This window comes from Mangifera indica, chromosome 16, assembly GCF_011075055.1.
Source record: "Mangifera indica cultivar Alphonso chromosome 16, CATAS_Mindica_2.1, whole genome shotgun sequence".
NCBI lineage: Eukaryota > Viridiplantae > Streptophyta > Magnoliopsida > Sapindales > Anacardiaceae > Mangifera > Mangifera indica.
The window spans coordinates 12,684,895-12,697,524 of record NC_058152.1 but is presented as its reverse complement, the minus strand read 5'-3'; the positions used below and the strand labels follow the sequence as shown (position 1 = coordinate 12,697,524).

The 12,630-nt window shown below is 31.9% G+C and overlaps 1 protein-coding gene and 1 long non-coding RNA gene across 2 annotated transcripts; both read left to right on the top strand.

Moving 5' to 3' along the window:
- The first annotated feature begins 287 nt into the window (after nucleotides 1-287).
- On the top strand, nucleotides 288-1,679 carry LOC123198851. Its single transcript, XR_006498160.1, has 2 exons — nucleotides 288-580; nucleotides 1,216-1,679. It is a non-coding gene; the product is annotated as an uncharacterized LOC123198851 (long non-coding RNA).
- Nucleotides 1,680-6,723: 5,044 nt separating this feature from the next.
- Nucleotides 6,724-11,089, top strand: LOC123199007 (disease resistance protein RPV1-like). The gene is made up of 5 exons (XM_044613806.1): nucleotides 6,724-7,328; nucleotides 7,982-9,062; nucleotides 9,314-9,682; nucleotides 9,799-10,821; nucleotides 11,057-11,089. The coding sequence occupies exons 1-5, from the start codon at nucleotides 6,814-6,816 to the stop codon at nucleotides 11,087-11,089; spliced, it is 3,021 nt and encodes a 1,006-aa protein (XP_044469741.1). The 5' UTR covers nucleotides 6,724-6,813.
- Nucleotides 11,090-12,630: the final 1,541 nt, after the last annotated feature.

Below are 12,630 nucleotides of genomic sequence, written 5' to 3'. Positions count from 1 at the left end.
CACCCAGTTTGGCACCTCAAGTAGATTTGGAATTTATCAAATTGGCACATGGAGAGAAAACTTTAAAAAGTAATGGCAATCCAAATACATCAACACCTATGATCGTGGAGATGGATACAACACTAGACACTCAGGTGCAAACTATTGACATTTACTCCATTTCTTCTGATAGTAGAGGACACAGTAGTTGCATCCCCAATCTAAATAATTCTTTTGTTCAACTTTTCAGTCAAAGGATACTTCACATCTCTAGTGTTTTGTCAATGTAGATTTACCTAAGGATGTTACAATATTGCTCTTTCACACGCATCTTAATTGAATTCTTCTCTAAGGTCTTTCACCATATGTAGAATAACACTGATTGATAGGCTGACATTGATAACAGGTTCTTGTTCCTCATCTAAGACAGTCATAACAGCAAGCGGAAGATGCTCTGACTCAAGGCATGGAGAAATTGCAATCGACTCTTGCTGAATTGGCGGCTACTGGTCAACTGATAGAAGGAGGTTGCATCCCAAGAAGTTGGAAGCTCTAGTCAGCTTTGTGAACCAGGCAAGATTCCGCATCAATTCTCAATCAAGTATGGTTTTATTCTGGATTCTTCTGAAGTATTGCTGATTTTAACATTCAACATCTTTCTGTAATCCGTTTTCTGACCTGTCTTTACGGGCACATCTGATTTAAATTGAGAAATTTTCTTTTGAGTTAATTTTACATTCATCTGCAAAATTGAAGTTTTCTTCTACTTCTAACTGTTTATTACAGCACTATGCAGCTTGTATGCAAGCCTGTAATGCCCAACAAATCACACCTGTTCTCTCATCCCTTTCCTTTTAAACCATCTTCTTTGCATTGAATCCATTATTTTGGTGATTTATTGCATTGATGATTCATAGGAAATATCCTTTTCGTGATGCTCTAAGAAACCGCAGTTTATTTTTCCTTGTGTGCTTTGCTTCTCTTTTCCGCAAACTGAAGTGTGGTTACAGAGTCTAATTGAATATTCTCTACTATTTAGAGTTTCTCCGAATTTCATGATTGACTGATCACCAATTGGTTTCCATTAGCAAAAATGATATGATTGGTAGAAAGTAATATACTAATCATAGCTTAATATGGTTCTTTAAATTTCAGGTTCATAAGATCTGATCCATGTTCGTTTTTACTTGGAACATCTTGACATGTTACCAACTTTATAAGCTTTTGTCCGAACAGGCTGACTATCTTCGCCAAAAAACACTACAGCAGATGTCTCATATCCTAACAACTCACCAGGCAGCTTGCACTAGCAGAGTACTTCCAACGCCTTAGAGCTTTGAGTTCAATTTGGGCCTCGGCCTCGTAGGCCTGTTTAATCTTATACCAGAAGTAATCAACAAGCTCAAAATTTCTGGAAGATCATCACTGCATGAATTTTGTTTCCCAATCAGAGGTGTCTCTGGACATTGCTGTTATAAACATAGTCTGCATATTTTGAGCTGCTGACATTTTTGAAGCAGCTGCAAGTGTCCACTGAAATTGTAAATATATGTAGTCCTTTTCCCAGAAAAATTTATGTTTGTAATTAAATCAATTTTCGATGTGTGATCTACATTTCATGATCTGTTAAAGAATATATTCATGTAAATTTTTACAAGGCAACAGTCTTCTTTGTTGTTACATAAATTGTGTATTTATAAGATCTTGTGTTCTTGGAGTATGAAAAAATATTTGATCGTAAGATATCAATGTATGTTAATAAAGATTTAGTCATTGTAATTAGTGTGAGAATGTCTACATATCATATGTCAATTTATTTCGATCTCTATGGATTCATAAATTCTTCAAAGAAGTATTTTTTGAAACAGGAAAACACGATCACTCCTATAGTGATAGAGATATTCTACAATACATACAAGGGAGTAATATTTTTAGGAAGACATGAGAAGATAAAAGAAGAATAAAATAGTTTTATGTATTTTATTTGTTGCTTTTTCACTGATCAATTGCTCTTCACTTGCTGCTGCAGACCCTAACGGTGGACACAAATCTTAAGGCCATTGACGATTGAATCGTGGCCGAATCAGAGGTGGGAAAACTCAAGTATGCATATATATATATATATATATATATATGTATACACACATCCCTAAAAACAAGACTGCTATAAAGAATTTTGCTTCAGTTATCCAAATATTTCTCAGATTCTAAATCAAATATGAAGAATAGTGTGTCAGATTAGTTACACTGATGAAAACAGTTGTTTTAGACTTTGCCAAAATTTCGAGATGCCGGAGAGGAGGGGCATTCATATTGTTGATCCAATGATCAGGCCGAATAGATCATTAAAGAACTAATGAGTCGAAGATGAGTTCATTGAGACTTCAAGACATTGCAAATGGTGAGGAGTTAGATGCTAGAGATTGTGAGGAGTTGAGATGCCAAAGACGGAGAGTTTAAATCATATGTGCTTCCAAGATTTTAAATCAAGAAAAAATAAAATTAAAAGTTGCCTAAGAGGGAGAGGCTAAGGCAACAGTTACTAAGGCAGCCCTTTGTGGTTAAAATGACAATTTCATCCCTAAGGCTAGGTTCGGATATTATATACCGGTTATGAAAATTTTTAATTACATTGTGGTCCCTATATTAGTATTAAGGTATTCATAACTCCATTTCATCAGCAAATTTGACTTTGAGGGATTCAAATGTCAATTTAATTGCACTGAAAGAGACAAAAACGTTCGTTAAAGTGAAACTTGAGGGTTGACATTGTCAATTTCCCCGACTGCACGTTCCTGTGGGGCCCAAATTTTGCATCTCTTCAGCACCTAATATTTCCCAAGTATTTTTCATTTATTTATTTGGTGTAATATTATTTGATTTATAGTGAAAATTTAGAAAAATAAAAAAAAAATTGAAATATATATAGATTTATTTATTTACTACATATTATTGGTCAAATTATTTAAAACTTAGTAAGATGTCTAATCTTAATTATTGATGGAATTACTAAGATGTTTATGAATTAAAGAAAATGAATATTTTCATTTGAATTATACAAAAACGACAAATTGTCAACTTTGAAAATGAGATATAATATTTTGTTTTAGATTTTTGTCAAATATAGTTGATAAATTTTTTTAATATTTAGAATAATATATTGAAAAAATAAAAATAAATTTTATTATTTTTAATATTTATTTAAAAATTAAATAATATTTTGCTTCTAAAAATTTATTTAAAATGTTTTCAATCTCAATTTATATAAAAAAATTTAAACACTCTTCCTTGAACATTCATTAACAACAACTTTTTAATCTAACTAAATAAGTATGATTTCAATCAAAATTTCATCTCAATGGTGTGATTCTTACAATAATTACATTGTCCAATGCGATTTAGTCAAAATCAAAAAATATTGATGAAATTCCAACTAAAATTGTATGAGAATTTTTTTAATTGAAATCGTACTAGAATAGTGCAATTCAATGAAAATTGCACTAAAATAATGTGATTAAGTGGGAATCACACTAAGATTGTGTGATTTCAATTGAATCATGCCATTCCAATACGTTTTTGATTGAATCTCACCATTTCAATGCGATTGAATCACACCATTCTGCTGTAATTTTTTATTGAATTTCACCATTTTAGTGCAATTATAATTGCACAAGTTTGAGATTAATCACAGTTAAAGTTAGTACTTTGATTTTTTTTCATGTGAATATAAGACTCTAAGTAATAAATTTTTAATTTGGTGAAAGGAAATAGAATTTTTTTATATTTTAGAGATGCAAATGACATTTATATATTTGATAACCTAACAAAAATAACTATTAAAAATAACATTTGATTTTGGATGAAAAGTGAAAAATGTCATTTATTGATTTTAAGAATGTCAATTTGTCATTTAAATATAATGTCATCAACGGGCAGATTCGGCCAAAGAGGTAAAGAGATGGAGACAGTGACGATTTAGAGTGAAAATGGGAGGTTGTCGATGCCTAGAATGGTGGCCGGAGGGGTGAAAAAAGATCTCTAGGTTTGGAGGGGAAAATGTGACTTTTCAAAGTTAAAAAACTTTAGTTATGGCTGAAGTTGTTAGTTTTTAAAACCTAGGAGAAAAATATAATGAACTCTATTTTTTTAATATTATTGATAAAATAACGATTTTACAACCTTAATTAAAAATTATAACAACAGTTAACTCATGAGTAGGTGTTTAGATTTTTAAAATGCCACAGGTGTGCACTTGAAAATGGGCCAAAACTTGGATCTTCCATCTGTTTCAATCAAATGAAGAAGAAGAAGAAGCTGTAAATAATCCTGGTGATTGTGTTACCATGAAATTTTAGATTTTTTATATATTCTGGAATTGATTGTGTTAAGTTTCTGCGGTAAAAATGGTATTGATTGGTTTCCTTACAAAAGTAGGAAGAGAAGTTAAGGAACTCTTACATTGAAGCTTTTATTAAAGAATAAGACTTGTTCCTTAAGCTGCTTGAAGTTTATTTATTTATACAATGCAATAACTTTTTAAAGTTTCTTAGTTTTGAAATTTACAGTTATGTGGTCTTAGCCCTTTTTCTAAAATTTCATATAAGTATGTGACCTCCAATGTGCTTGAAGGTTAGAAGCCTAAAATTTCATATAATTATTTGGTCTTAGCTCTTTTTTTCTTCCTTCAACATATTTCCTATAATAAAAGAGTGAAGACACTAACATTGATTTAGTGGTTCATATGATGGGTGTTTCTACAAAACGGGAACTACCAAATGGCAAAATTTGACACTCCTTTTATCCATGGTCTGATCATGTTAAGGTGGGATGCTTATGAGGTTATGACATTTCATGGTGTTCTTCACTCTGAGATACAGGTATTTCCCCTTTCCCAGTGAGCAATTTCAAAACTTCAATACTACATTACTACTCATTGGTTATAACAAAGACATAAAAGATAGGATATTCATATTTTAATAATTTAATTTATTTAGAAAAAATTATAAGTCCAGCCCGAACCAAACCATAGTTTTCCACTTTGGTTTGATTTGAAGCACAAAATAGTTTGGTTTGATTTAGAATTTTTCCAAAATGTTTTTTTTCAGTTTTGTTCAAAAAATCTTCTAAAGCGGACCAAATCCGATTGTGCACACCCCTAATTAACATATTCTCTACTTATACTAAAACTCCTAAAATACCATAACTATAATTTAGCTCTGCTCTCAAGGTAAAAACAAACAAACAAATATTATTTTTACAATTGTTGGCTTCAATTTCTTCTAGAAAGTGATACTTGCAATTGTTATATGTTTTGTGCGATTATGGAGCTGGATTGTTAGTCATTGCAATTGTTGATTTACTATCATAGGGAATCTCTGTTGCTTCTTGTTGAACTACAAATACAATTGTTGATTTGTTGTATTTGCAGCTGCTGCTGCTTCCGCGGATGGTTGTGCTACACTTTTTTCTTTGTTAGATGCTCATGAGAATGTTTATGAACCCAATGTGAATGCACAGTTAAAAGTTCTCTACATGCTATCTGTTGATCCTACGCAATCACTACCAATGTCGCCAATTACATCCGATGGATTCTTCTTGCATTCGAGAATCTTTACAAGTTATTCGAGAAACCATCTTTACATGTTGCTGAGAAATTGTACTCAACATGTCTACAGATAGATTCTTCTATTCATCATTCCAAATTATTCAAGATACCATAAAAATATCTAAGCTTTTTACTTAATAATAGCTCTAATTTCCATTGTCAACTTTCAGATTGTCCTAATCATTCTTAATAATTTACTCTCACTAAACCCATATATCATTGAGAGAAAGTTTTAAAATTCTACAGTTTTTTTTTTTTTTATATGAAGATAAAGATCCTAATATTAAATTAATGTGCAGTCATACCTAATACTTTAAAATTTAATCTCAACTAACCCATATATGATTGAGATATTGGCTAGAAGTAAAGTTGATGATCAGAATATTGTAATTAGTGTTGACAATCAAACCTAACGTGTATGACCAAGTAAGTAACGTCAGATAGGATAAAGGCAGGTCACTTTCTGGGAAAAAGAGATGAAAAGAAGAAAATGAAATGGTATGGCATCTTCCCGATAAGTGATGCCAATTTAATTAACAGAACAACAAAACAAAACAAAACAAATCCTTAACAGACAAACAGTCCTAATTAACCCATTTTTTGAAGCCTTGGCCTTGAGGATAAGTCGATGAATGAATTTGGTAGCTATATGAATAGGCATAGTAAAATCCATGCCTGGCAAGGAACAATAATAGGGATAAATAGTTTTAAGTTAAAATGTTTGAAAATTTAATCTCAAATATGCACAAACCCATATATGACTTAATTTTTAAATATGAATATTTACAGGCCGGTAGTGGCGGAAGATGGTTACGCGGTGGGTGGAGAAGGGACAGACTAATTGAATTTTTAAGGACTCCCACCTAACGCTTATGTCACTGATAATTTACAAATTTTGGCCGGCCAATTTTTTTTTTTTCAAATGAAGATAAAGATCCTAATATTAAATTAATGTGACAATCATGCCTAATACTTATTGTAATTAGTGTTGACAATCAAACCTAACGTGTATGGCCAAGTAAGTAACGTCAGTTAGGGAAAAGGCAGGTCACTTTCTGGGAAAAAGAGATGAAAAGGAAGAAAATGAAATGGTATGGCATCTTCCCGATAAGTGATGCCAATTTAATTTTCGGCCGGCCGATTTTTTTTAATGCTAAAATACTTGGTGATGGTGGAATATAAAGTCAATTACTTAATTACTTGATGATTTAGTTTAACCCTCTCTGTTAATGCAAAGTGCCTCTTATCACTTGATGTTAATGGCTTCCTCTTCTTCTTCTTCCATTTCTCCTAAACTAGAATATGAGGTTTTCCTTAGTTTCCGTGGTGTGGACACTCGAAAAAACATTACCAGCCATCTTTATGAAGCCTTTCGTCAGAAAAATATTAAAACTTTCATTGATGATAACCTTGTCAGAGGAGAAGAAATTTCTCCATCTCTTTTGAAGGCAATTGAACATTCGAAGATCTCGGTTATCATTTTCTCTAAAGGCTACGCTTCCTCCAGATGGTGTCTCAAAGAACTTGAAGAGATTGTTAAATGTAAGAACACGTATGATCAGATCGTAATACCAGTCTTCTATGACGTAGATCCATCTGATGTCAGGAATCAAACTGGGGATTTCGGAAAAGCATTTGCTGAGCTTGAAAATCGTTTTATTGGTCATTCAGAGATGTTGGAGGGATGGAGGACTGCTTTGAGGGATGCAGCCAACCTTTCTGGTTCTCATTCAAAGAACTCTAGGTAACTGTAAATTTTTTTATCAAGTTTTTTATGTAATAATCTTTTTTTTTTGTTTTGGTAAGTACTTTAAAGCTACAAATTACCAATTTTTATGTAATAATCTTACATACAGCAGTTCCATTTGTTTTCTATTTTTATTATCTTTTCCAGATTTACTGAGGACAGATTCAGATGGTCAAAAAAATAATCAATTGGAAGTTTGACATTATATTTTATACTATGCTAATTTGGGTTGGGTTCTTGTTGTGTGTCTTCTGGCCCAAAGCACATAAAGACTTAATACAAACACTATTCATTATATGAATGGTCAATTTTACTTTTTTGGATGACAGCTAATTACTATATAAATATGATATATCATTGAATACATAATTACTGATTATTTTATTTTTTCCGAGAACTGAATTGAATTTTAGCATTGATAAGTTTTACCAGTTTTTAGGATATGGAAAGTGATGAACAAATTATATTTGAATCTGAAATTTTGTGCCGTTGAGAAATGAACTTGAGTTCATGTCATGACGCAGTTCTTCATCATGCCAATCTTACATTTTAAAAATTTTTATTCAATGATTATGTTATATTTCTTTATTTCGTTTTTAATCATTTAATTTTAGTATCATATTATTTAATTTTTTATTTTTTATTTTTAGGGATGAGGCAACGCTGGTAAAAGAACTTGTCAATGATGTATTGAAGAAATTACATTATAACTCCTCAGTTATTTCTTCCAAATACTTAGTTGGACTAGAGTCATCAATCGAACAGATTGAAAATTTATTATGTTCAAAGGGTGTTTGCAAGCTAGGAATTTGGGGCATCGGGGGCATAGGAAAAACTACTCTTGCTGATGCTATATTTAAAAAAATCTCTAAACAGTTTGAAGATTCTTACTTCATTAGGAATATTAGAGAAGAATCAGAGAAAAGTGGGGGATTAAATGCCTTATGCCAAAGACTAAGTTATGCATTTCTAGGGGATATACATCCCAATCATGAATTCACCTTCACAAGAAGAAGTCTTATTAGCAGAAAAAAAGTTCTTATTGTATTTGATGATGTAACAAATTTAAATCAAATACAATGTTTAATGGCAGTTTTTGGTGAGTTGGATTCATACAGTCGAATCATTATAACGTCAAAGGACAAATATGTGTTAAGAAATTGTGAAGTGGATCACATTCATGAGATGACAGAGTTATTTCCTGTTGATGCTTTTAAACTTTTTGTCCTCCATGCCTTTAGAGGAAACCCTCCAACAAAAGATTATATTGACCTATCATCTAAAATAGTAGGTTATGCTAAAGGTCTTCCACTAGCTCTTGAAGTTTTAGGTTCCTTTCTATTCAAGAGGACGAAGAGAGAATGGGAAAGTGCACTAGAAAACTTGAAAACAAGTCCTCCTGCGGATGTCCAAAAAGTGTTAAAAATAAGTTACGAAGGATTAGATGATAAACATAAGTGTGTATTTTTGGATATTGTATGTTCTTATAAAGGGTGTAAAAGAGATTTTGTAGAAGCAATCTTGAATGATCGTGACTTAGACGCTCATATTTGTATAAATGTTCTCATTGAAAGGTGTCTCATAACTACATCATCTAATACCATAACAATGCATGATTTACTTGAAGAAATGGGTAAAGAAATTGTTCGACAAGAATCGATTGATAATCCAGGCAAACGTCGTCGGTTGTGGGATCATGATGAAATATTTTCAGTATTGAAGAATAATACGGTAAGAGTCAAAACACTAATTTTTTATTTCTATTTTATACATAAATTATAATAAAATATTTGCTAGCAGAATATTTATTTTCAGTTATCGTTAGGAATTAAATTATTTGGTATAGGGTGGTAATGACACATGTATTATTATTTTTATTTACATATTCTGAAAAGAAATATATTTGAGAGTACATTACCTAAGAATTGATGTAATTAAGCAATTTCAAATTGACTTTTCACCAATATTCTTGTGATTACCAGGGAACTAGAGCAATTCGAAGCATATGCTTGGATATATCTAAAGTAGAAGAGTTGCATTTAAATCCTGAAGCTTTTAACAAAATGCCAAACCTACGATTCTTGAAAATTTATGGGTCTGAACGTGGAAAGAAGGTGCTTGAATCTGATTCCTCTGCATTTCGCCGTATCTTGAGATGGTTGAAAAGAGAAAACTCCAATGATGGAAAGGTGCATGGTTTTGAGAAACTTAAGTTTGATTTCTATGAGATAAGGCACTTTTGCTTTCATGGATATCCTGCCAAATCATTGCCGCCAAATTTTAATCCAAAGAACCTTGTTGCACTTTGCATGCCTAATAGCAAAGTTAAAAAACTTTGGACTGGTAACCAGGTATTTGTTAACTTTTATATTGCTTTTTTTTATGCTTTAAATTGCAATTTTTTGTAAATTAGTTATGTTTCTAGCTTTACTTCATTTAATTTAATTTTTTTTTCTTTTTTTGACAGGTTCTTGTTAATTTGAAATATATTGGCCTCAGTCACTCTAAGCATCTATGCAGAATACCAGATTTGTCACTTATGCCGAATCTTGAGAGCTTGAATCTTGAAGATTGTACAAATTTGCTTGAGAGTTTCTCATCTATCCATAATCTCCATAAACTTGTTATCTTGAATCTACGAGGATGCAAAAGCTTTAATAATCTTCCAATTAGTGATAGTTGCCAATCTCTTCGAAAAGTTTATCTCTCTGGTTGCTCAAATCTCGAAAAAGTTCCAAATCTCCCTAATACAGTTGAAAAGTTATATCTAGATGAAACTGCCATTAAAGAACTTCCATCAATAGGGCATTTATTTAGACTAGTAAAATTAAGTCTTAGAAAATGTTCAAGGCTTGAGAGATTACCAAATAGTATTTGTGAGTTGAAATCCCTTAAATATCTTTGTCTCTCGGGTTGTTCCAAACTTGACAGATTGCCTAATGACATGGGAAATTTACAAACTCTGGAGGAACTGGTACTGGAGGGAATTTCTTTTGCAGAAATAGCAACATTTATGGCAAGTTTGACCAACCTGAAGACATTATCTTTGACAAGATGTGAGATGCAAAAGCGATTGGGTATCCCACTCGTCGATTTATCTGTCTTCCAAAGAATCGAAGAGCTATGCCTGATTGATTGTGGCATCGAAGTGTTACCCAACACTATTGGTGAATTACTCTCACTAGGAAGTTTAGATCTTCGCCAAAACAATTTGGAGACGCTACCAGAGAGCATCAAAGACCTGTCTAACCTGGAAGGGCTTTCTTTAAGCAATTGCCAGAGGCTTAAATACTTACCGGAGCTTCCAAGCAGTCTACTGCAAATTACAGCAATGAATTGTGTTTCTCTTGAATCAGTATCAAGTTTATTCCAACGTATGGATTCTTTGATTGACATAATCAACTTCTCTAATTGTTTCAAATTAAAATTAGAGATGACAGATGCTCTCTTGTTGAATATTGAGAGAAGTGCAGCAGACGATCACCGTCAAGTAAGTCTATCTCTCTCACTTTTTCTGTTTTCTTATTATGCCAATTCATTTTCTATAAATTCTGAATCTTCAAACTTTAAAACTTTTAATATACCATTCAAAAGACTTAAAAATTAAATATGAGTATACATATTTCCTTTTAGAAGTAAAAGACGTGTGGATTAAAATTTTAATTTTTATTAACTTAACAAATAGCCCTACCCTTATATTGTCTTGCCTATTTGTGATTTTTTAGGAGCATTTGGAACGTTGTATTGGATTGCAGTAAGTTTTTAAAATTATATTAGATTTAATAGTATATGGTAGGACTATTATATATAATGTATAATAATTAAACTCAAATTTCATAATAATATACTTAATAATTTAAAGGGAATTTATAACTCCCTTTATCTTCAGCATCACCCCTTAAACATAACTTCATTAGTTGAGTCATCTTTATTCTAAACGTCTCCCCTTAAACATATCTCCCTTTATTTTCATCATCTTGATAGAATTTTTTGGACAACACACACTTAATGATACTGAGTTATGAAACTAGTGAATAATTTAATTCAATATAATCACAAAGAAAAGATTAATTGACTTTTTATGTATATAAAAATTTTAAGGGAGAAGTATTTGTAAGGGTAATTACAAAACAATAAAAATATATATACTCAATATTGAATGTAGTATTGGACACATAAATAATCTATCATATTGTGATAGAATAATTTTGAATTAAGGATTAATTAAAGATTATATTGAATTAAACTATCCAGAACAAACATTGAAGAAATTTGATGAAAGAATAATGCAGGTTTTGATAAAAGAGAAAACAAAAAATAAAGAATAGGAAAGAGAATTGAAAGTCTAAGTGAAACTTCTACTTTTTTTGTGACTCACTATCCTTTATTATGGAATGGTCTGTTTTGTTTGAAACTCACCATTTTACATTATTAACCAAAAGGCCAAAGGACTATTTCCCACCCAAGGTATGTTGATTTCCCAAAGTTCTCCCCATTAACTTTAAAAATACCATTTACCCACCATGACCGTTTAAATCTGTTAATTTTAAGAGTAAAATTGTTATTTTATATTTAATATTAAAAATAAACTTAAATATAATTTCATTTTCCCTCCTAAAAGTTTAAAAACTAACTTTTCTTTCCTAAACCAAGTTTTAAAAAAAATCACATTTCCCTCCTAGGGTTTAGTTTCAAAATCCAATCACCTTCTCTGGTGCCATCGTCGGCCGTCTCTCCCTCCCGATGGCTCCCCATCTTCCAACGAGCTACCTCACCTCCACCCTAACCCCTTTGACATCCAAAAACGTTATCTGAGAAGAGGAATCATCTTCCCAGATGAAGACAAGATGACTTGTCTTCCTCTGGGAAGACGTCTCGTCTTCATCCAGGAAGACGATCGTCTTCCAAGATGACATTTTTGGACGTCGGAGGGATTAGGGTAGAGGTGAGGCAGCTTATTGGAGGATGGGGAGCCTTCGGGAGGGAGAAACAACCGATGATGGTGTTAGAAAAGGTGATCAGATTTTGAAACTAAACCTTAGGGGGGAAATATGATTTTTTCAAACTTGGCTTAGGGAAGAAAATGTTAGTTTTTAAACTTTTAGGGGGAAAAATGAGATAAAATTTTCAAGGGTTAGGGTTCCGTTAATTTTAACCGACCATGAGTGGGTAAATGGTATTTTCAAAGTTAACAGGGGAAATTTTGAGAAATTAGCATACCTTGGGTGGGAAATAGTCATTTGGCCTAACCAAAAACCACCATTTGTTTCGAGAAACATAAACATGTCCATCAATTTAT

Coding starts and splice junctions, on each gene's coding strand:
- LOC123199007 (XM_044613806.1), top strand. CDS start 6,814: ATGCAAAGTGCCTCTTATCACTTGATGTTAATGGCTTCCTCTTCTTCT. Junction 7,329..7,981: donor TCTCATTCAAAGAACTCTAG/GTAACTGTAAAT, acceptor TTTTATTTTTAG/GGATGAGGCAACGCTGGTAA. Junction 10,822..11,056: donor CAGCAGACGATCACCGTCAA/GTAAGTCTATCT, acceptor GTGATTTTTTAG/GAGCATTTGGAACGTTGTAT.